Here is a 25,737-nt window from a genome sequence, read left to right as displayed (position 1 = left end):
GAAAATGCTTGATACTTTCTCTTGTCGATTGGTTCTGAGTTAATTCCATCTTTGAAGGAAACTTGAAACTGAGACTAGATTGAACGTGCAGGTTTTTGTCTAATCACTTTTGCATACCACTGTAATATCATGAGGAGTGCAAGATGAAGTCAGTACTTCACCTGAAATATAAGGTACCTGCCAAGAAAGCAGCTTTGCAGAAAAAGACTTGGGTGTCCAGGTGGACAACAAGTTGAACAGTTAGCAGTGTGCCCTTGCAGCAGAGATGGCCAACTGCATCCTGGATAGTATCACAGAATACTTGAGGTTGGAAGGGACCTCTGGAGGTCGTCTTGTCCACCCTCCTGCTCAAGCAGGGTCACCTGGAGCAGGTCATAAAGGACCATGTCCGTTTGAGTTTTGAGTATCTCCAAGGATGGGGACTCAACAGTCTCTCTGGGCAACCTATTGCTATATTAGCAAGAGTGTAGCCAGCAGGTCAAGGGAGGTGATTTCTGTGCCCTGTTCCCCCCCATCCTTCTGCACTTCTGAGACTGCATCTGGAGGACTGTGTCCAGTCTTGGATTCCACAGGATGAAAGGCGTTGGCATACTGGTGCAAGTTCAATGGAGACCTACCAAGATGTTTAGAGGGCTGGAGCACATGACATAGTAGGACAGGCTTGGGAGACCTTAGTTTGTTGGACCTTGAGAAGACTGAAGGGGGGTTAGTTATGTAATGGGAGGGTATAGAGAGGGCAAAGTTGGACTCCTTTGAGTAGTGCACAGTGGCAGGATGAGAGGCAAGAGACACAACTTGTAAACAAAGAGAAACTTGATTCAGATAAGAGGAAGAGTTTTTTTTTCTGTGAGGGTGGTGAAATCCTCCAGAGACGTTTTGGAATGCTCATCCTCGGAGATGCTTGAGACAAGATCTTGACCAACCAGCTCTGGAGTTGCTTGGAGCAGAAGGTTATACTTGACCTCTGGAGGTCCCCTCCAATCTACATGATTCTGTGATTCTATACTTCTGTAACAAAGAATGAAGCAGTGATTTTTAAAATAAAGTGTCAGGAAGTTTGGGGGTTTGTCTCCTGCCATGAAATACCAACAACATTTTCCTTAATTTATTTTCTGAACACCCACTTTTCCTTGAAGGTGGTTAAAATATTCAATTAAAAAGAAAAATGTTCTGTAGTAAGAACACGAGAACAGCCATTCTGGTTCAGATCAGGGATTGGGACTCCAGCAGTGTACGTAAGTGGGCATGCAGGGAAGAGTAAGAACAGGGCAGGACGCTAGGATTTTTTCCCCTGAGCATTCTCTTGGCTTCTGACTCTAGAGGTCAGAGGATCTCTTGAACTTTATGCAATATTTCTGTATGCTGTTTTTAGTAAATCTCTTTAATTAGTGCTTTTCCTTGTGAACACATAAGCAGTTCCAACCATGACACTCTTCAGTAAGTTCTGCTGACCTGCTGTTTGTTATGTGAAGATCTGCCTCCTGTTTTTTCTTTTGAGACTTCTGTTGATGTTCCTGTGATTTCGCATAGTTGTTAATATTAGAAAAGACAACAGTTGATTCATAGTGCCCCATATTCTACCATTTTTGGTTCTGTCATTATCCTCTTAAGTTACCTTGTTTCCTGGCTAAAAGTCCTTACCTTGTAAGAATGCTCTCTGACCCTATGTATTACTGTAGTTCTCCTTAGTTTTAGTGAATCTTCTGTTTGTTTATTCCAGTTAGACGGATACTTCTAGGGAAAAGGATTCTCAAATGTTAATTCTTCTACAGAATGAAACTAATACTGCAGATTCTTAGAGATGAAAGATAACATGTTGTGATGAATGTCTTAGTAGGCATGTAAGTTACCTGAGAACCTTGAGAAGAGAGAGTCTCATCTGGAAATTTGACACTTAAGAACAAGAGAAAACTCTTAGTTTGCATTATGGCTATCTAAAAACATATGGGAGAGTACAGAATGAGGTTCCCTGCAACAGAGGAAGCCTTTGAGTTAAACTATTAAAAGTTTGAGACACCTGTGTAATGCTGATTGAATACTTTCAGGTATGCTTTAATCTCTTTTATAATAGTGTTATAGTCCTTGTTTTTGAACGGTTTTAATATTCAAACTTGGAAGTTTGGGGAGTGCTGGCAAGAGTAATAGAAATACAGGAAAAAAGTTCAACTTGAAGGAGATGATTACAAGGTTTAGGGAGCAGTAAGGTTGAAGAAGTTTCAGACCTTTTAATTTCTTCTTTCTTCACTGGTGTCTCTTTCATTTGTGTAACAACATGTTTAAACTTCTAATAATGCAGAAATGCTCAAACACTCTTCTTAGTTGCTATGACGAGTAAAGTGAGAGCTTTGCTGTTACGCTTTTGTTTCTACCCACAGAATCTTCAGCATCCTTCATGTGTCTTCCGGAAATTCATGTTCTTTGTACTCTTGATAATTTGGATCTAGTTTTGCTAGGTTATTACTAGATATTAATAAAGGTTCTTGTTGCTTTTAAGTCTGAAAGATTTAGAGTGAAATCGGTAAACAACTCCATTATTATAAGGATGTTTGAAATTTGGAAGTGATGGATGTGCTGCTGCACTGTACTTTGTGGGCATAGTCCTTTCTTGACATCAGTTAAATAATGAGATATTTGAGATGCTGGTTAGCAAAAGCTATTTCTACTTTTAAGGGATTTTTGTTGAAACACATAATCTGTTGATACAATCTTCTCTGACTATGCTCTGATCAGTTTACTGTAAATTCATTTATTTTAACCTATATTTTCATCTGTCTCTTGAAGTCATCATGGCCTCAGTTTGATTTTTCTTTCAGACGTAGAACTTGTGAAAGCTTTCCTTATCTGTGCATTGTTTTCTGATTATATTCCTGAACGCTGTTTGATAAGCTGTTTGTCAGCATATTTGCATCAGTGCTTCTAGATTTACATTTTGTTTTATTGTAGAGGTACCAAGGCTATTTGCGCATGCAGATTTTTTGATGGTGGTTGTCCATTAAGCTTGTTCCAAAAACTCAAGTCCTTTGTAAATTGTGATCTTCTATATTCTCGATGGTAATTCTTGATGCCTTGCTTTTGTCTATTAGCCTGCCAGAGGAGATGGATGTGTATTGTCAGAATAGCTCTAACTCACAGAACAGTATAATCGCTGCATTTTGGTCTTGGTACTTAATGTGAATTTTGTCAATATTGTGGCTGACGAGGAGGATTATTAGGGGATGGGTAACATTTTTAAAAGCAAACGGAAAAAAAATAGAGATGGGAAGGAGGGTCCTGGAGTTGTATCAAGTACCCTCCTCTAGGTGGGAGCTTGATATCTTGACACTTATTCCTTTTTGGAGGAAATCCACAGCAAAGGTTTCATCAAAGCAGCATGTGGGAATTGTGAAGTTGCGTGGTATTTTGAAATTTTGCTGGCCTTTGCAAGGTGCTGTACCCAGTTTGTGTCAGAGGCATGTGTATTTGTATGCTTTTATGTACGTGTTATGAAATCGTAAGTTTCCTCTCTGGTTGTCTCTAAGACTGGATTTAGCTAGTTCTCAAATGTAGGTAGGTAAAGATAGGGAGAGCAAAGATACCCACTGAAGCTTCTGTTACTCTGAACAAAGTGAAGCACCTATGAAACATGCTTTGCCTTTCCTTCCCCCTTCAGTACTTGAGAAGAGGGAAAGAGGGAGAGGAGGGGTAGTGCCAAAATAATTTCTCAACAAAAGGGAAGAAATCTTAAGTGCCTAAGTGTCGATAGAGTATTTTCTAATACTCAATAAGGAGAGAGCCTGTCTGATAGAAGACTCATCGCTGTTCAAATAAGGAATTCTCTGTGATCATGTTCAAAACCATGATACTATTTCTATGGGCAGGGAAGGTGTCTAGACAATTTTTTCTGGAACTTGCTTTATGGTGCTTGAGATATTTGCCTAACACTGAAGTATGTAATACATGTAGCAGATCAGAACTATTGATTTTGTGTGTTGGCTGTGTCATTGGTATTTCTGCTTGGTGTGACTTTTCTGTGCTTTTTATAGAACACTTGTTCCCTTCTGTGGAAAACTGTTGATTGACTGCTGTGTTGAGAGATGTCAAAATTGGGTCTGTTACCAGGTTTATGGAGTCACAGTTCTTCTTTGGATCCAGTGAGGATCATAGGAACTCTGCAGTATGTTTCTTGTGTCTGGAGGAGTGGAACTAGGGGAGTTGAGAACTTAGAGGTTCTCCTAACAGCGCTGTTGCCAAGAAACTGCTACGCCTAGCTCATACCTGATAATATTAAGGATGTTATCATTTGGAGAATACAAATTTATTTCAAAGTTTAGCACCATTATTTATCCTTTATCTTTGCTATGCCAGACTCCTGTTTCTTTTCTTACAACCATTGTCCCATCAACAAGGAGAGAGAAACAGAGTTGTTTCAAACTTTCCAACTAAGCACAATTTGCTGTATACTCTTACCACAGTTCATAGTTTGCAGGTGGTGGGGTTTGGGGTTTTTTTGGTTGTTTGTTTGGGTGTTTTTGAGGGGGGTGTGTGTTGGTTTTTGTCTTTACACAGAAGTTTAGTTTTAGCCAGCTTACCACCTCCAGGAGTAAAGAGACCCAACCATAGTGCTGAATACTCTTGAGAGGATGATCATGAGAGTTCATATAGAAAGGTTCTGACGGAGAGTAAATTGCAGAAGTAAATAAGTTCCCCACTGTGTTTGTTATGCCATAATTTAAAACCAAAATCCAAACATAGTTTTAACTAATGCATTTTTTTGCTTTGTTTTATGTTTTAGAAATATGGCAAATTAACATCTTGTACTGGCTGCAGAGCTCAGTGCAGGTTTTTTGAAATGACTCAGTGCATAGGACCTAATGGATATATGGAGCCATACTGCTCAACTGCATGCATGAATACACACAAATCAAAATATGCAAAATCACAAAGTAAGTGAAAAGGATGATGGATTTTCATCAATGATAAGAGTAGACTTTTTTTTTTAAAGTCTGAACACTGGGGGTGGGTGGTTTTGTTTTAGAACTAATCTATGCAGAAACTTTATAGGTTTTTAAAAATCATTTTTTAAAAAGAAAAAGAAAAATATCATCTTATGTTCAGCACTAGTAAATGGACCCATGAGGGGTCATTTTCCCCACTGGCCTTTTTGCTTGATGTTGGAAACAGTTTTCAACTGTCTTAGGCTTCCTGAGAAAAAAATGTTGAGACATAATCTGCTCTGATGTGTCACAGTGATACTGCCCCTGTAGATGATAGTGCAATTTTCATGTGTGAATTACTGTTCTCTTGTCCATGATCCAACCCCACCCCATTTTATCTCCTCAAGCAACAGCTGGAGAGGGATAGAGGTAGTTACAATGTATATGGATATTCTCTAGGTAAAATTTTTAATCTAGGTGAGAGGAACTGGTAAATAACTCAAAACATGTATTCTTTGATATGCAGAGCTGGCATAAATCTCAATTCCGCAAACTAAAAGTTGAAAATGCTTTGGTGAATTTTACAGAAGAAGGTGCAATTTCATATTTAATGCTGATCTTTAATGGAAGAATTCAGCAAAACCTCTGCAATTTCTTTTATCTGACTTGTAGAAGCTTAACTGGAAAAGAGACAAATCTTAGCTTTTTACATTGAAGTGGTGGGAAGAGCTGACCTGTAATCCAGGGTGGTTTTTTTTTTTTTTTTGCACTACTATTTTGTGTTTATTTTGTTTGTAAACTACATTTTTCTTTTAGGTATGGGAATTATTTGCCACTTTTGTAAACGAAACTCTTTACCTCAATATCAAGCCACAATGCCTGATGGAAAACTGTACAACTTTTGCAGTTCCAGTTGTGTAGCTAAATTTCAGGTTAGCTGTTGTGTTAAATCTTTTCCTCCTTAAATATTTGTGTACCTGTGTTTGTGTTAAGTATTTGCATATTAAACTAACTTGCTTGTATATACACATTTGAGTTATAATTATCATAACAGATGCTTCTGGATCATAACAATTTCTTTGATCAAAGTACTGTTTTATAATGATAACATTAGCTCCTATCTTAAACTTACAAAATTGGATAATAACGACCTATTTCTCCTTGATACCATAAGAAAACACAAAGCAGTATCTCTGCTCATCTTATTTTTACCACCTCAGCCTCTTTATGGAGATGAGCCTTGCTGTTTTGCATTGAAGATCAATTAATTTAATCTCTTTCTACTACATACTGTAACAAAATTCTCCTGTTGAATATTGTACTAACAAAGGTGTGTCATGGGGAATAGTGACTGTCTCTGAAATTAAAGGTTAGAGCCTAAGCGATTAGAACATTTATTGATGAAAGTAGCAGTTTAAATTATGTCCAGAAACCGGAGTGTTGCAAGCCTAATGATAGGCACACTAGAAGAGGCCGCTATGATTGTTGAAATCGTCATATTTTTAATATGACTTAAGGTTAAAGCATGTGTAAAATGTGTTGTAGTGATTAATCTAGGTGATCAAAGAACATTTTTAAAGAAAACATTCCAATTTTTGCACATAAAACAGTTTTTCCAGATGTGCACTGTATAATTGATAATTGCCTCATGTTGTTGAACAGTTACGCCCATTTTCCCATTTGTCATTAAACTTTGATGTTTTCTGTCAACTGGAAAGCAAATCAATCTCTTAATTGCTTCCTTAATACACCCTGGATAGGACCTCTATCATCTAGCTCTGTTCTGTGCTTCCATCCTAACCAATTTAGTAGATGTCTGTCAGTGGAACTGATTAACAAAATAGATGCAGATTGTTAGTATGTAATGACAAATATGTAATACTTCTTGCAAACTCATTTGGCATTATTTTATTCTACATGGGGCTGCAATCAACTGTAAGACCAAGAGCTCTCAGAGAAAAACCTTTCTGCTATTTGAGGAAAAAAAAAAGCTAGTGAATGACAAATATAGCCTGGGCCTACTTGGATTTGCAGATAAGTCAACCTTATTGAATATAACTGCTGGATCAGTTGATGCTAGTTGTGGATTTCTGATCTTCATGAAACCTTGCTGATGCTTCTGTTGTAGTTTCAGTGCTACGTGTAGATCTGTCTCTTTAGTGTTGTAGTGGAGTTTAATTAGAGCAGCCATACAGTCTGTGAGTTTCTAGTGAAGACCAAGAATGGGTAGGTGGTCACTTGCTTACAGTTAGTTTGCTCAAACATTTTTGTTGAATTCTAGTTTTTGGTAGTTTTCATGTATTCACTGTCTAGAAGAATAAAGTGTATTCACCATTAGATTAGAGTTGATTATATAAGAATGGCTTCTTTGTTCTGTTCACTTGGTGTTTAGGTGGAAAGGACAGTATACTGCCACGTGAGCATTAGACTGTATGTGTTCCCTTGGGGCTTTTTTTATACCTAAGTGACACATAAGAGATTGAACCTAAATTGAGAAAATGGTTTAATGTACTTGGTCAATTGCAGTGCTTTCTGCAATGATATTTTGAAAAAACTAATTTACTATGGTGCTCCATATTTTTCACTGTTTACTAATGCAGATAACTGGTTTAAATTTTCTGGAATTATATTCATCCCTTTTTCTTACTGTGCCTGTTCTTACACGTTTTCCTTTGTTAGGGGTTACCCTTCTCAGAACAGAGTAACTACTATTTAAGGTCTGTGCCTCCCTTCTGCAAAAATCTTAGTCCTTTTTTTTTACAAATGGGTTGGAATATTTAAATTCCCAATTTGTTAACAGTACTTAGGTTGTCTTTTTATGTTATGAATAATCTTTTGTTTCTAGCTAACTGTTGTTTCAATGTATTAAAGTATTTGAAAGTTTCAGTTGAGCTGCTTGTTGTGCAACTTATGTCCACATCTATATTCTCTTCTGTGCAGACAGCTTGCAAGAGCATTCATCCTTGTAAGAAAGAGGGTGAAAGAGGGAGAATAGCTTTCTTGATGTGATTCTTGTTTGGTAGCTGATGGTAGAATAGTGTGACTGTATCTTGTCTTCTTTCATGCTCTGTCTTGGAAGATGTTATTGCAGAATTAAGGACAGACCTGTTCCACAGTTATATTGTTTTAAGGCATTTGTGCTATCGGTACTTTTACTGATCAGTTGAAGATCTTGCTCCGAACTTGTCTGTTAAGGAAAAATAAACTGCCAGTGTATTTATTGTGAACGTGGAGGCTGTAGTACAAGTGTCTTCCCAAAGTTAGCAACTGTCTAAGTTACTTAAATTACAAGCTATCTTGCAAAACATGAGTCTATGCAAAATTTCCAGAAAATTCGTGCTAAAGCTTTGATTTAAAAATTTTTTTCAACTTATTGATGTATTAGGAGAGTTGGAGGACCAGTGTGTGTAAGCGTTGTAAGTACAGTGGGTTTTAGCAGGTTACTCTGGTTATTCACTAATGTGTTCTCTGTCACCATCATTATGATGTCTGTGTTTGTCATGATATTCCTTACATCTGTCTTTCACACACACATACATATATTTAAAAAAAGGAGCATTTTGCATCAGGAAGTGTTGAGGAAGCTTGACGTGCTTATTACAGAAATACTTTTCCAGATTTGATCATAATAAAAATAACTGAAGCTTCCACGCTGAGGCTGGAAACTCTGTATGTGCATGAGTGTGAGGGGAGTGTTTGGTTCCTTTGCTGTTTAATTTCGTGCCCTTGATTTTGCTTGTGGAACAGTCCTAGTGAACGACCATATGTAAAAGATTCCTCATACATATTTGCTTTTCTTTTTCACGTTAAGAACAACTTGATTCTTTCAAAGTTATTTTTTTCTAAACTTGAAAAAAAACCTGACCACAGTCTGGCTGCCTGCTAGCACTTCCATATACACATTTATGTACAGAAATGCTTCCACAATTTGAGCAAGTATAACTCCTCTGTCATTTATGCTGCAGTGGCATGGGCAGGCCAGCAGCTGTGCTGCTATGCTGGTCTTTGGAGAAGAGTCCTAGGCTGTGTCTGCGTACTGTTTATTAGCAATTTGGCAGTTTAGAGCAGTTTAAGGTAATTGCATTGAATGCTGAAAAGGACTTCACAATGATTTTTCATTTTGCTTGGCACTTCCCATGCTCTTGTTGTTCAGGGCAGGCTCAATAAAAGTCAGACAATCGTAACTATTTTTTGATATTTAAAAGAGTGCATATATATGTCTATATCTATATAGATCTCAAAGATATTTTTGATGAAGCACATCAATAAAACCTTGCTGTTTAGGGTGACCTGTGAAAGATTTTAGTGAATTTATGATGTTTTTGCTGCAAGTAATACCTAAATATATTCTCTATTCAAAGCATCTTGTAAGTTAGAGGCAAAGAAAGATGATGAAAATACTATGTGCGTGTCATCTGGACACATTAAAATACTATACAGAAGCAGTCCTTAATTGTAATCAAGATAATCCTTTAAGGAGGCATACAAAGTCGTCTTGTGATTAACTCTTGGTTTTACTACCACCTTCTGCTTGGTTTAGAGCTTTCAGTAATACGAATTCAGTTCTTTGCCGAGTTCTGTGGGAAAATGGTTAGCCTTAGGAGTTTACGATGAAAAACACTGGCTTTGTTTTAGAAGCAGTAATGCTTAAATTGTTTAGATTTTTTCTTATCTACAGTTAGATGTAAAGGTTTTTATTTTAAACAGTCTCAAACTCCATTGTTCTCACATACCTAGCTTTTGTTATTGTTCAATTACCAGCTCCCTAGACTATGTAGGGCCTACCACAGCAAACAGTTAGGAAAAGAAATAAAAGAAGCTAACGGTGCCATACATCAGAAAACAACAAAAACCCTTGTTTTACTTGTAGCCCTCACAATAGGGTGTTTTGGTCCCATATTTAAAGGTAATTACAAACATAAAAAATACAGTTGCTTTTAATTTTGATGAGTACTTAATATATTTCATCTTAATTCCTCCTTCTGTCTTCAGTGTTTCTGTACAAGTCACATCTGCTAGTTCTTTAATATCTCCTTCATTCCTGAACTGGAGGTGGTAGGTATACTTGCTTCTTGATTTCTTCTTGTTTTCAACCAGAACTTCTAGGACTTCCATTGTGCTTACATAACCCATATGGCAGCACGTGTTGAGCATGGTGTTTGCTCTGTGAAGAAACCCGCAAATGCAGAAATGCAGATTGGACCTTGATCTTAAAATGCCTTTGTGGCTCCCATGTTAGTACAAGTCTTCAACTATGTATTTAGAGCAGCCGAAGTCTAGCAAACCCCTCTCCACCACAGGGACATTTGCTGGATACAGTGGGGACAAATATGACAATACTGCATTTGGGCATCAGACTGTTAAAAGTTTTTATGGGACAGTGGAACATTGGGATAAAGCTGGCATCTTTTCTGCTGTATATGGCATTTCGTTCTCGGGTCTTGTCCGTGATTCGGAAATGCGCGTGACTGCTTCATGTCTGCAAACTCCTGATACGGAATCAGTGCATCTGCATAAAATGATACTTTTGCACTGCTAGCTAACACTCAGCAGTACTGGTCCACTTACGTGAAGGTACATATCAGTAATCATTCTCATCACAATTTTTTTTCTAGTGCATGTGAACCCTTAGAGAGTCTGAAGAAAAGTATCCTGTAACAGAAATGTTACAGGATTGTTAATGTTAAAATTAAAAAAAAAATAATGTTATTAAATTAAATCTTAAAAAAAAAAAGATGTTAAAATTCTCAATGTTACAAGGTAGAGAAGGCAGTAACAAATCTGTCTGAAGAGAACTTTCAATATATTTGTCTTGTTGCAAACGGTGTTGGAAAGTTTGTTAAGAAAATGGACATAAGAAATTTGTTCTCTGGATTCTTCAAGTGACTGATCGCTATTGATTCAAATTTTGTCTTGAACATTGCATGCGTAATACACCAATAGTTGTTGCTTGATCTAGGGAATGTGCAAAAATGTTCTGTAGGCATATAGGACATATGGGAAGGGTACAGATACGGTAAAATTGAATTCTCGGTCTACTGATTGCATCAGAAATGCATTAAGTGAATTAGTTACAGAATTAAATTCTTATACATACACATGCAATATGTGATATTTTTCTCCATCTGAAAACCCTTAATTGTTTAAGGATTGGCTGTTTGAATGATTGCATCTTCCTGCCGTGGTGACTGAGGCCAGCTAGGACTATTAGCTAGTTTTCTCTAAATTTGAGTAGATGCAGAGTTTCTCACTGAACACCTTTTACTGTAAAGTAAAAGTTGTTTGTATTTTCAAGTGGTATGCTTAGGTAAGGTGTTGATAATCTGCCTTGGTGAGGTTTGGATTTGAAATTATTTGTAGGTCTTTGAACTTCTGTGACAAACATAAAGCAAGCTGTGAAATATATTGATCTGAAAATACATGTTTTGTGATTAACAGGTGTTCAGTTTTGGGATACTTTTTTTTGGCATTTATAACTACCCTTAAATAATAGGCGTTAGAAAGGTAAGGTAAAAGAAATATGACCTAAAGTAATTACAGTGGAAGCAAGGGTAAAAATTCGAGATTGGAAAACCTAAGATGACAAGAGAAAAGGAATTAAGGGAAAAGACTTAACCTGCTGTGCTTTTGCCAGAAGTGCTCCTGAGTTTGTTTATAAACTCCCAAATTCTCAAACACTGTAGTCTTAACTGAAAAAAACATGTTTTAAAAGTAACTTTCTTTTTTAGTGATGTGTATATATATTTATGTTTTTCAGACTCTTAGTGTGCAGTCTTCAGCAAATGGTCAGTTTGTGTCTCCCAGTGATATTCAGTTGAAATGTAATTATTGCAAAAGTTCTTTTTGTTCAAAGCCAGAAGTACTGGAATGGGAGGTAAGGGGGGTTTTGGTGTTATTTTTAGAATGACAATGAAGTGTTTAAACCTGTAACTCAAATACAGTTTTTCTAGATAGCTATTTTATAAGGTATTGAAGCTTAAAAATTTAAGTTTATAAAAATCTACCTGGTTCTGTAGAGTATTATTTAACTTCGGTGTGGATAAAAGCAGAAGTCTGTGTTCATAAATAACAAATAAAAAAGCATCTGTGGAATTAAATAAAAATGTAATTTCTCAGATCAGCTGTAAGTTTGAAATCTGCTTTCGTCTTTGGTTATGGTATGACTGTAGAAATGATAGACCATTATTACACTTCTCTGAACAGAGAGAAGTATCTGAACGGGATGTGCTAAGATTGATTGGCATATTTCTGTTTAGCATTTTCATATGAAATTATGAGTATTTGTAGCACTCACTGTCAGCTTGAGAGTTGTAATTTCTAGCATGAGAAGTCGTACCCTAATTGTGTGTTTGCACTTCTGTTTACTTTGCATGTTAAAGTTGTGTCCTAATGGCAAACTATTAAAGTTGCACTATCCAGACCTTAAGATTTTATCCATTAACCCTATTTGTGATGCTTTGCAACTTTGCATTTAGAACAAAGTGTATCAGTTCTGCAGCAGAGCATGTTCTGATGATTATAAGAAACTGCACTGCATAGTTACATACTGTGAATACTGTCAAGAAGAGAAAACGCTGCACGAGACGGTGAATTTCTCTGGCATCAAAAGACCCTTTTGTAGTGAAGGTATGTATATATTTGGTTTTTGCCTAAGGTATTGGTCATTGTAGTTTTACTGCAGTTGAAATACTATGTTAATATTTACTGTTAAAATTTAAAGTAACAACTCATTCTGCTGCACTTGAGGCTAAAACAGAACTTTCTTCATTATTATTAATGAAGTGTGTGTACCTGTTAATTTATCTGAGCTCCTTCTATGGTCTTTTGTTGAGTTTTTCACCACTTACTCCAGGTTAAGGAAGAGTGGACAACACTCTTAGGGAGGTATGTGTGTATAAATACATACACATGCACATGTGTATGCACCTGCACATATATGTATGCACAAAAATGATACATAAATTCGTTTATTGAAATTTATGCAGCAGAGCCTGTACAACACTTAACTGCATTGAGGAATACCAAGCTTTCTTTTTGATTAGTATTTTCAAAATTTAATACGACAGTGGAAATTTTATATTGGCTTAGAATGGTTATTCAAGCAATGACTCAAATGATGCCTACAGGGTGTGTTGATTACTGTCATTATCATTTTCCTGACTAATGATTTGGTTTTTCAAAAAAACTAAAAAGGAGTTATATGGGCATAGGATTCTTTTAAGTTGCATTAAAATACTGTTTTAAAGGAAACAGCAAAATACAGTCATAACAAGAACCTATCCTTTCTACTTCTGGTGAGCTGTCCTTTGATATTGGTATTTAATCCTGACCTTAGAAGTTTAACTACAAGTTTGGATAACCTGTCCCTGGAGGATATAGTGAATATTTTTTTTCTTCAGTTATAATAACACTTTCACTATAATTTGATAAACCTTACTGAAGATCTCTGCTTTCAAGAAGATTAAACAGTAGATGTACCAATTTACTTGAACAGGGATCCTGTTAAGCTGGAGAGGGATGGAGTGTGGGGCTGGGGGCAGCCTTCCTTCCATGCTATTCCCTCATAGCTCTGGACTTCTGTTTCTGATGAATGGACTGTGGTGGCTTAGATTTCTTTGCCATCACTACTTTATTTTTGTGCTCTGGATTGTATAGTGATAGCTGGAGAGGAAAAAAGGACAAAGCAAGGCCCAGTTTTACAGTGTATCATTGCAGTGCTCGATTAACATTTGGCTAGAAATTGTTTCTGTGAATAAAACTATTCCACATAATATATCCAAAGACAAGACAAAACTTCTTTGGCCTGGAGATTACAGTATATGCTGGTATTACTGTGAATGCTTAGGACTCCCTAATACTAGAGCCTGGTGGTATGACTCCCTAATATTAAAGCCTGGTAGTGTCACAACAAAATCAGTAATGTTCATAGTGCAAGCTATGCCATATTACTACTTCCATAAATACACTTCTGGACAAGGGCACTTGAAATAAGTGAGGACTTGTATTTTCTATTGGAAAATTTGAGGAAGGAGAGAAAAAAAGCACTCTTCTGCATGAATACAGTTACTAAATGGGGAGAGTCCATTCCCAGACATACTAGTGTGTGTCCTGAGTTTGCATGTGTTGGACTGCCAGCTTGACAGCAAAGATGATCTTTATGAGGATGAATACGCCAAATGTTACCATTAAAACAAAGTGTATCGGCTTACTGTGGTGATGTGAACAACTGAGTAATAGAGAGGAGGTAATCAAAAGCACCATTAAGTAGAATGTAACTTGAATAAATATGGCACACACCTGCTAGCTGTAGCTTAGGTCTCTTTGTGACGCATATGAAAAAAGCTGTCTGTGTTACCCGATGAAAATAAACTGCTGACCTGGACAGAAGCTCTGTATAAACAACCTAGGTCCTGTACTGTAAAGGAAAACCAATGATTGTCATTGATTGCTGCAGAAATAGTAGAATCCAAGAGTTAACAGATCTGATGTGGGGAGGAGAGGGCCAGGTCTTTAGATGGACTTGAGTGGAGGTCAACAAATAGAAGTTCTATCATCAGAGGTGATAGATTTCTCTTCCCCCTTTTCCAGGCACCCAAACACTACCAGTTTTCCCTTGATGTCATAGCCTTTTTCCAGAAATATGTCCAACCATTTGTAAAGTAGAAAAACTAGTAGACGTACCAAATAAACTTGCTGGATATGGAGGCCATGCTGGTTTTGATATTGCAAAGTGTTCCAAGAAACTTCACCAACATAGAATATTTTGTTGAGCACGCAATTGTTCTTCACCAGAAGACAATGTATTACAGTTTGAGAAGAAATAACCTAAGGTGCTCAGTCACAAAAGTTATTGGCATTTTTGGAAGAAATTGAACTCTCGAGGGAAAATACTGGAATATTTCAGGTGTGTGTTTATAAAAGAAGGCTCCTAAATAAAATCAACAGAATTTAAACAGGTGTTGAAATTTCTGCAGGAGTGCTTATTTGTTTGTCTTCAAGCAAACTGATGGGAAATCTTATGTAAGATCAACCACAAATACCCCTTGGTTGCTTATGCCTGCCTAGCCAGAGTACTGAAGATGTCATCACTCCTTCACTCACATTCTTCATGCCTGAGTTTTTTTTACGCATGCACATACATACATCTTTTCACACAAATCCTGGCATCCACATGGAAGTCTCTGGGATCAGTATTTCTGTGCAGTTTCATTCCAACTCTATTTCTTTATATGTTTCTCTTGAGATATTTAAAAATATGTGCAGTGACTAGCTGAAACTTCCATTGCAATAAGGTGTAAATAGAACTGACTTATCATTTGTGCTAAAGATGGTTATTAATTCTTTTGTGGATTAGAGTATGCTTTTTCTGTTTCTGTCCAAAACTCGGGTGCTATGTGGGGAAGGAACAACCTGAACGGACAAGTTGAAAGAGTTTAGTCTGTTCACCTGGTGCTGAGGCTCTGGAAATTAAACTGTCTGGGTGTTATGCCACTAGAATGCCTCATTCTAAAAATACCAGTATCTAAATTAAATAAGATGTATATATCCTAAAGCGAGAAGATCAAAGTTGCTTGTGGATTTTTATGTATGTATAGTTGCATGAGTGACAACTGAGGATAGGCTGTGCAAGTTTTTAATCCTTCAAGTTTTTGAGTTTGGGTTTTTTTAATATATATCCCTTCTGAGGGTCTAGGAGAACAAATCAGTCTTTGGCAATCTAGCAATGAAACTATTTTATGTTGAGTATCACCATAATTTTTTTTACTTTTAGACTTATTTTGCATTTAATACATTTTTTCAGTAGAAGTAAGTGTTATGATTTAAATAACACAGGCTTTGTAATAATTTTATAATGTGAATTTTAATAACCCTGATTCATATCCAGTAGTGTGCTTCTGGAAGGAGAAGGTCAGTAAGTTGTGGAGTAACTCAGTTATCTGATGCTTGGGAGTTCCTTTCAAATGGATAATACAGATAAGACAGCTGTGAAACTATCAGTTGTACTGTCATCCTGAGGGTATGCTAGTAAGTTTTTGGGAATTACGAATTCTGCAAATTAAACGCAGTGTAAGACAATTCTGGTATTTCATCTAAGTAGCGATAATCCCTTTTGAAATACCGTAGAGCTGACAAGTGGAAAAAGAAATTGAGTGATTTCAGAACTGAGTATGTCTAGGAAAGGTGTATATTTAGTTAAAGCATTGTAGATTTTAGCGTGGCATTTTTCCAACCACTGCTGCACAGTGGGTTGTTCAGTGAAGTATACTGGTTTTTAGCTGATTAATTTTTAGATTTATATGAAAACATTACAGATAGTGGGAATAGCCTAAACATGAGTGTGTTAAATTTTATACAGGTGCTTACATATGAATGTTTCACAACCAGTTAAGATACTACCTGAAATTTATAGCCATTCCTGTTGTTACTAGAAACATGAACAAACTGGTTTCAAAACTGATGTGTGATATGAAGTGTTGCTAAGACTTAGTTATAGTTGCCGGGCTTCTCCATTGTGTGGAGAACTGCAGTGAGTAAAGGTTGGTAGGCTGGCCCTGCCACGCTGAGCTGCTGTGCTCTTCCTCTAGGTGAAGCGAGTTGCCATCAGTCCTTCAGTCTCTTCATTCCTGATGTTTTGTTTCATTATTGTTAAACATGAGAGCTACAGAAACTGTTTAAAGACAGCTTTTTTTTATAGTTTACATTGTCAGCTATCTATTTTTAGAGACACTGATACAGCTTTTAAAAATAAAATGTACAGAATTTGGGCAAGCATACAGAAATTTTTGAAGACAGTAGTAAAGCACCCATTTTTATGAAAAATTTTATGGCATAATTATAACTTCCTAACTGCATGCTGCTTTGCAGTAGGACCTCATAAAGCTATCAGGGAGTGGTAAATAGTGTAGAATGTAGTTAGAGGAAAAGATATTTAGTATATGTAAAATTTCGTATCACAGTTAAGTGTTTTGCATAACAAAAATCTTCTGTTACAGGCTCTTGGGTTTGTGCTTCACAGAGCTGTTATCTCCCTCTCTGCAGCTCTGACAGTGGCCTACCATGTTAAAATAACTTGTGCTTGCTATGTTTTCAGCTTCAGTCTACCATGTTAGACAGTTTGGTTTTGCTTCTACCACTTCCTTTGACAGTGTCCCTCTGAGGTAAATTCTAACCTGAAATAGCAACTTCCTTGTAGCTTTCTTTTGGTTGATTTGGTCCTGAGTTGGAACATCCCGACAAAAGGGGACAAATGAAAAGCAAAACATGTTTTAAATACTGCAAAATGTATGATCCATAAAAATGCCCTTTCACAATTGTAAGAGTCATGTTGTTACTGAGGGAAGGTATTCCTTTCCTACAAATCGGGTTAGTAGAAAAGTGGAAGTCAACTTTGGAGGGATTTTGAGGTGCCCGAATTATTCTGAGAGAATACGATCTTCTTTGACTGCTTTGGACAGTAGTTACAGTGGGACATCCCTGACATCTGTTTGATCCATGGCAGTTTTTGTTAGAGAGCTCTGATTGGCACAGTGCAGTTGTTCAGGCCATGTCGTCTTATTTATTAGTCTGGTATTAAATCTTTGAGCTGCAGATGACTATTCCAAACAAATTTTGTTACTGTAAAAGCTCAAAGATACTTTTCTGCTGATAAAAATGAGTTAAGGTTAAAAAGGCAGAATATTTGAATTGGAGAAGTCCCAATACTTAGCAGTGAAGTACTTGACAGTCTCCCTTGCTGCAGCAGCACCAAATGAAGGCTCTTGGCTATGCTGAAAGGAAGCACAGGTCCACACCTTCCAGACAAACACACATGGAAGATCTGGAGAGTTGGTTCTTGCTGTATTCTATTTGTGGAAGAGTCTGATTGTGTAGATGTGGTTTCCAGTTAGTGCTTGTTGGATGCATATCTTCTGGAATGACTTGAAAATTTTAATTCGTTAACCTGGATTTTGATACTCCTGGCAGCATTCTTGTAGTTGAAAAAGTCAAAAGGTAGAACTATGCTGAGGAAGAGATTGTATGTTTATCTTCCCTCTGTCTCTAGAGGGAGAACATTGATACTGTTAAAGTAACATCATTTAAATTCTAATTTGACTACAGGTTGTGGAGAATCTTGAGATTTTTTTTTTGCTCATAGAGAGCTAGTTTCCACCATGGTAAAGAATATGAAGTGAAATCCTGTGCATTGTTTGACTACAGTGGTCCTTGTTAGACTGGCGTTCTCTGGTGTTTACTCCATTGTCATATCTTTGAAAAGGTTTGAGATAGTTCTTTAAGCAAAGACAGCATTGGCTATTGCAGATAAGGGGTGATGACAATTTAAGGTGCTGAGGTTATGAACACAAGAAGAACAAAGCGTATAAAGATGCATCTTATTAACTTGAAAGAATAAGCAACTTGAAAAGATTTTAAAACAAGCCAAAACTGATTAACTGGATGGGAGCAGGAGGGATGAGAAATGAAGGAGCTAGTAGCTAATATCAGAAAATATTAGGATAAACAGGCTTTATAAAAACTGAGTTGAATAATAAAATAATAAAAGGTTCTTCAGCAGAAGACAAGGAGGGAAGTGGGATACACAGCCTCTAAAGGATAGGGACAATTTTAATGGTAATCCAAGCTGGACTCAAAAGTGGATGTGTTGCATCTGTCTTCCAAAGGAAAGTGATGTTTACTGTAAAACCAGAGACAGTGGATGACAGGAATGTGGATATGGAAGAGGTGGCTATTGCTTTTGAATCAATACAGAGGAAGGCAGCAGAAAGATGTGGATGGAATGTAGCTCCGGAAATCTTCCAAGACCTCACTTGTGGTGCTGCAGGCTTCTTGATACTACAGGCTTGTGATATGACAAACCTGTTATTCTTCTGTAGATGAAGTTGTTAAAGGATAACAGTTGAAGTTATTACAAGATGAGAGAACAGCCAGTCTTGTATGTAGCTTGGAGGAAGAGAAAGGTAGTCTAGTAAGTACAGCCTTTCAAAGATAAAAAACTAATTGCTTTTAGGATGGAACAGTTACTTTCTATAAAAGATGTTATTCTCTGTGGTAAAAGGAGACTGGTGTTGAGGCATTGTTTCTAGTTCAGCATTTCTTTTTTATAGCTGCTTGATGTGTCAATGTACTGAACTTCCAGTAATTCAGGTAGGTGCTGGTGGTAGAATAGGATCAGGTTCTTACTAGCTTGCTTGCCCTGAGTCTGCAGACAGTCAAGCGAAGTATGTTTCCTGCCATGGGTAGATCTGCAGGGCTGGACCTGGCAATTTTTGGGTCTGCCAAGAGAAGGAAGCTCTGTTGACCTGGAACATGCCTGAAATAAAGGTTTGGAGGAACTGCTTGCATGTTGTCCTGTCAGTAAGCCTCTGTTGCATGTGTTAAGATCCTTATTCTCTCTCTACAGTTTATGTGGGGAACCAAAGTTCAGGGCTATTAGAAGGGATAGGTTTTGTGTTGGGTTTTGCTTGGAAGTCAGGATTCTAATAGCATAATTAAGGATATTTTACACTGATTTAGCAGATACTCAGCTACTTCTTTTTTGCTTGGTTCAGATTTTGAGTTAGAGATACTTGGTCTGAAAATGCTCCTTAATGGTCTCTTGACTTGCAGGTGGTCTTCTGTTAGAACTTTACTGAAGAACATTACTGATGACCTGTGTAGCTTGAACCAAGTGACCTACACTTCCATTTTTCTTTGAAATTAAGAGCTATTTTCTCTTAGAGTTGCATTAAAGCACCAGAGGTTTCCATCTGGTCACGCTGTAACTTGTCTGTCTGTAGAGCAGAAATCATAGGACCGAATGTAGAGGAACGTAGGACCGTACTATCTTTTTGTTCAAAACGTTGGGACTATCAGCTGTTTGTCTTGGGCAGTGCTTATACTCATGAACCCCAAGTCCCCACTAGAGTTAGGCTGGCCAAGCTCTCAGGATTTTAGTGTTGATAATGGAAAGATCAGACAACCAGGGCTTTTTTTATTGCTCATCCATAATGTACTGTCAGTTAAAGACCACTTCTTGGTCACATCTGCAAAGCCAGCATGGGTGCTACTGCTCTGTTGATTCAGGATTTACATTGTGCACCACGAAGACCAAGTTGTTTGAGGTCAGGATCTGTTTTGCCAAAGGCGAGTACCTTTCTCCATACTTCAAAGAAAGTCTTACTATTCCAATCCAAGTTTTATCGTAGGTATGCACAGAGTACCAAGGACTTAATTAAAATACATTCTATGAGAAGAAAGGCATTTTGTTTTCCTTTTTTCTGAAGTGACAAGATCTTGAAGCGACCAAATGTACCCTGGTCAGGTGGATTAAGTTACCTATTACAAAGACTGAAAAGCATATCACACAAATCTGAAGAATTTTGCTCATAATGTTGCAGAAAGAAAACCCTGTACTTCCATTTTAGAACTCTTCAGGTTGTAACAGTCTTCTGTCAACATCTGAAGTTTTATAAAGATGGATTTTCTATCTTCTGTAGAGGCCTACTTCAGCAAGAAGCCCTGTAGGCAGTGATCTGTATAAAGACCCATGCTCTTCAGGCATTTAGTCTTAAGGGCTGGAATGTTGGACCTTTTGTTTCCCCTTACTTAATGTTCACTGCTCATTATTTTCCATGAGTCACAGAGATGTGGGAGATGTTTCGCTGTAGAATGGAAAATTTCTTGCCTGATAACTTTTTGTAGACTATTTAGCCAGGTACACACAGCTTACCTGATTAGTAGAAGTACTCTACTGCCAGTCTTGAAAGGTTGATGCAACATTGATGTCTCTTCTAAGGCACAGCTGAAGAGGAGGATACATTGTGGTGCTGAGCTACCTCTGGAATTATGAAGAAGTGGAAAGAATCTGATGCCCGTATAATAATGAGAGATACAGCCAGCAGGAAAAAACACTGGCAAGAAATTTTCCGTGCTTTAATGGATACTTTTAACTAATAGCTTGCACACACTGATATCTTCAGGATTATTATTTCCTTAAGAGCAGTGTATTCAACATCTGACTTAGTTGCACTGTAAGGATGATTGCTTGATCTGGCACTTTCCACCTGCATTGCCTGTTTTGTGTGTTAGTAATTTTTTTTATTCTGTTCTTGAAGAATCAGATATATAACTAAAAAAAGAAAACCAGTTTAAAACACAGTTATTATCTACAATGTCTTATTTGTACAATTCATTTGTTAGCAAACCTTGTAGCATTGCAAGTTAAAATTCCTCAATAACCTTTTGGTTTTGGAAGATGCTGTCTGCTGCAGCTTCCACTTGCATTCTTGTGCTTTTAATGATTTTTAAAATAATACATTTCACACGTAAGAAATTCTACCCTAATGGACAGCAGCACAAGTCACTTCCTTGAGATTATGGAATACATTCTAATTACAGTATTTTTATATTCTGTATGCCAGAGGAAATGCAGCATGTATGTTACATATTTCATAATTTTACCAGAAGTACAGAAGTCTGCATGTGTTATACTATATGCCCTAGCAGAGTGGGCACTTGGAAGACTTGAGTCTTGGTGCCTTCTTGATATTTGGGAGATCATAAAAACAGGTGCAGTACCTTAGATTAAAGGTCTGTGGAGATGTTATCTTGTCCCTCCAGTGTTTAATATAGACAGTTACTTCATCTTCTCATACTGTTCTCTTCTGTAAAATTAGTACAATTATAGAGATATACAGTATATGATTTAGACATCAGCTGAATAGACACTAGATTTGGGGTAGTTTAAATACATTATATTCTCAAAATAGCCTATGTAATAGCTACAGTATTCATCTTTTAATGCATTTAATATGTTAGAATGTCTTTTCTAATTTGCTTGAGGGAGGATCAGGTTATTGGAGAATACAGCTCTCATTATGGCAACCTTGAAATTATGACTGTATAGCAAATGCAAAAAGGAAAAAACCCACCTGATGTGAAAAATAAGAACATAAAAGATTCATTATATACAAATCGTACAGAGATTTCCTATGTAAACTGCTATCATTGCATAATTATTCTTAGTACTGATCATTGCTTACTTTATAGTCATATTTAAGAAACTCCTCAGTTCTTAGCTCATCTTGTACCTGTTAGCGTTCTTAAAAATTAATGAGTTGTCTTAAGTGGTTTGTATTAATATGAATGAAAGTAGTAGTAGAAATAAGTTGATCTTGAAGATAGGTATTGTTTTAGTGGATAGTGTTGTCTAGCTTAAAATTTCTGCTCATCATTGTCTGGATATCTTATCGTTCTGAGGATGTGTAACTGAGCAATGTAATTCCAAGTCAATGCTTTTGCATGGGTCTGTATGAAAATAAAATTATGCGTTTTTTTCCGACTATATATTCAGGGATTTGATAAGCACAGATTCAAGCGTAGTGTTTTGGAAAAGATGCAGACATCCCATGTAACCATAGAGTTATGCAGGAAAGGTATTCAGGTAAAAATGTCTTGAAATGTAGTCTATTACACAACCTGAATTTGTCTGAAGGCCCAATTGTTAGCTGTTATTGTATTCATTTAATTTTCAATATGTAACTCTTAACTGTGATATCTCTCTGTAAAAATTACTTTGTTCCTAATGTTTAAAATCTGTTTCCAGGCTGCAAGCTGCTATATAAACAAGACTTTGCAAGACGGTTAGGACTGAGATGTGTTACTTGTAATTACTGCTCACAGCTGTGCAAAAAGGGAGCAACTAAGGAACTTGATGGTGTAGTGAGAGATTTCTGCAGTGAAGAGTGCTGTAAAAAATTTCAGGACTGGTACTACAAGGCAAGTAACTCAGAATTTTTGACGAGAGCTCCACAGTTAAAAAAACCAAAAATGCACATATGAGGATATCTCGAGGACTGTGCAGCAAATATGGCTTACTTCAGCAAGGCATTTGCTACACAATAAGCAAATGTATTAATTTCATCATTTGAGTTTTCTTAGATCTTAGAGCAGCATTTCTACCATCTGATTTTATTAATTTGGCAAGGAAGTCTTGAGTTACAGAAAACCAAGAAACTACTATGTATACTTGTTACTTTATAATTCCTATTTTTTCCCCTCAATTGATGCCATATTTTTCTTGTCAAAACTTCTTAAATGTGTATTCAGAATGTTGAAAACACTGTTAACAGCTGGATGATACCTTGATTTGACTGATGATAAACTAGGTTAGCAGAGTTTTTCTTGTTCCTGTTTTTGCCTCCGTTTTTGCCTTTTCCCTTCTCCCACAGTTTGAACTGCAGAGGCTTTGATTGTTCAGTATTTCCCAGTGGAAAGGATGCCAAAGGGAAAAACAAGACCAAATGGATTTTTAATAAAAGTTTAAATCAAACAGATGGCATCTATTTCTAAATCTCTGGAAGCTTAACTACCTTACGAAGCACAACCATCAAAGAGTTCACATTAAGAGGTTTTTTGTTTTCATTTTTTGAAAGACATAAAGGTGAAATTGGACTGGGTTTAACCTGCGATTAGTACCATGGATAAAATATTTGATCTCTGGTGTGAACATCCTGGAAAGCTACACTTGATAATACCAAAACAAGAACTACACTTGTGGATGCAATTGCAAAAAAGACAGTACAAAATTCATCACCTTACCAAAACTCTGTACACAGCCTGGAAGGCAATAAAAAGCTTGAAATATTAGAGGTCTAGATACAAGTCCTGTAATTCAAGATGATCTACCTACCATAAAAGAACTGAATCTGAAGACATGATATTTTGGAATGGCTGGTTCCAGAAATGTTACAGCCAAACATTGTAAAGTCTTTATTTTGAATAATGTACGTAGGGTCCTGTTAGACATTCTGAAAGAAAATTCCTGAAGACCAGAATGTGTTTCTTCTGTCTCATGTGAAAATAGGGTGACGAAGCTTGGCTTCAAAGTTCTTAAACTTACTAAAATGTTAACTTCATACAGTAATACTTAATCTGTATGCATTAAAACTTGTGGTATGGGGTGAAACTTAATCCTGCGTAAAAAGTGCCTTCTGATAGAGAACTTAATAAAGCTTTGGTGTGCTTTAGAAATCTCTTGGTGATTCAGCAAAGAATGTAGTCTGGGAGTGTGCATACCAAACTAGTTTCATGTACATAAACTTCTATGGAAGCTTGTACTCTGATTCAGGTTTGAGAACCACTTGAAAACTCTGACTTCAGATTATCCTTCTGATCCATGGGATAAGACAATAACTTAATTGGCCCATTAAGTCTGATTAAGAAATGCTGTTGGTACTGTGGTACAGGAAAGTTAGACATGATGCCATGAAAAGGCAATTTAATCTAAACAGACTTGCTGGTGACTAGTGACTTTTGATACTTCTGATGATACTGAAGTGTTAGATATTTTTACTTTTGAATCTTACGCTTGGTAGTGGAACTAGTGTTACATGATGTTGAATTGTTGTCATTTTTTTCAAATACTTAAAGCCTTTGCCTAATTCAGTTCTGTTTATAAAAGTTTGGGATTTATTACATGGTGAAGACATGTAATAGGCTTTGGGAAATTGTGTGTTTTGCTAAAATTCTTTTTTCTTTACATCCTTGTGGGTAACTTCTCCCTCTTTTATAAAAGTCACTCCAGATATCTTAGATTTGGTAGTGCATTGTTAGCTGATATTCTTACCTAGTCATAAATAGATAATGATCAAAATATAGGAAGACAGAATAGATATGGACCCCTCCCTGAATTTGTACTTCATTTGCTGTTTTGTCTGTTAGCTTCTTAAAAGAATAGTTACATATGTATGAGCTTTGTCTCATTTATGCAATGTCCAGTGTTATTTTGAAGTTTCAATGAATGTATACATGAAGAGAAATAAGTAGTAATAACCTAGTAATGTTTTAACACCAGCATTGTGTTCATTAAACAAGTGTTTGTCTCCATCTTCTTTGTCTACTTTTTTTTATGGACACATCTTTCTCATGTAGTATTATCTGGAAAACATCTTAACTTTTAAAAATAATTAAGTATTATGGGAGAACTTCCCTGAATGCCAGAATTCTCTTCTCAAAAAGCCAGAAGTTAGCAGTGATAGAAGCACAACAGACTTATCTAGAAGTATGAGAAGCACATCAGACTTACCTAGAAGTGATCTTCAAACCTAATGTGAGGGATTGAAATGTAAAAGAGTAGTTCAGTCCTAATCATCTGTTGGATGACAGCTACAGTTACCAGTTGGTGACAAGTTCTAAGGAAATTTCTACTGTATGGTGTTCATGCACCTCTAAGATGAGGTAAAATTTTTGGTGTCTTGAGGTTAGCTCCCCAAGTTATTGGAGTTCCTCCAGTAAACTTCAATTGCATGCTATGGTTTTGATGTCAATCTGAAAAATGCATGGGAAATTTAAATATAATATTTTAGTAGCCTGATGTTTGATGACAGTTTCAATCATTTGATGTTAACACTAGAGCATTGAAAGTACCTTGAAAAAGAGTATACCGTTCTGAGAACAGCACAGAAATCTGTTTCTTTAAATACACATTGTGAAACATTGCTGAAGTGCGCTTACAGGTCATTCAAGGCTACAGTGGAGTATTGATTTGACTGAGTATATACAGTGATGACTGTGTATTCAGTGGATGTCAGGTGTCTTCAGCAAAGACTAAGTAGGAGGTGGGGAACTACAGTCTGAGGCATAGAAAAATTATTGTGGCTGGTGAGCTAAGATAGCAGTGATTGGTAAAATTTGAAACAGTGGAGCCAGCATTAATCTAAATGGTAAAGTCAACAAGATGACCTTGTGGAATTTCTCTTGTCTGAATTTAGCCATTGTATAGTTAGGCATCTCAATTTCAAGTAGGTACTGTTTCAGAACAGTTGATCTCCTTTGTCTTATAATCACT

The 25,737-nt window shown here is 36.7% G+C and overlaps 1 protein-coding gene across 14 annotated transcripts in view; it reads left to right on the top strand.

Annotated features, from left to right (window-relative positions):
* The window catches only part of ZMYM2 (zinc finger MYM-type containing 2), a 99,469-nt gene that overhangs the window by 50,308 nt on the left and 23,424 nt on the right, over nucleotides 1-25,737 (top strand). For 13 of the 14 annotated variants that reach the window (XM_074860086.1, XM_074860096.1, XM_074860094.1 and 10 more), the window contains 5 exons: nucleotides 4,772-4,922; nucleotides 5,730-5,845; nucleotides 11,671-11,787; nucleotides 12,389-12,539; nucleotides 22,495-22,667. In XM_074860086.1, coding sequence (XP_074716187.1) covers nucleotides 4,772-4,922; nucleotides 5,730-5,845; nucleotides 11,671-11,787; nucleotides 12,389-12,539; nucleotides 22,495-22,667 — 708 coding nt within the window. The remainder of the gene's footprint in view (nucleotides 1-4,771; nucleotides 4,923-5,729; nucleotides 5,846-11,670; nucleotides 11,788-12,388; nucleotides 12,540-22,494; nucleotides 22,668-25,737) is intronic. The other variant, XM_074860098.1, reaches the window with a different exon arrangement.

The sequence above is a fragment of the Strix uralensis genome, chromosome 2 (assembly GCF_047716275.1).
Source record: "Strix uralensis isolate ZFMK-TIS-50842 chromosome 2, bStrUra1, whole genome shotgun sequence".
Lineage (NCBI taxonomy): Eukaryota > Metazoa > Chordata > Aves > Strigiformes > Strigidae > Strix > Strix uralensis.
Note: the sequence above shows the minus strand (reverse complement) of the source record. Positions and strands in the feature narration are given on the sequence as shown.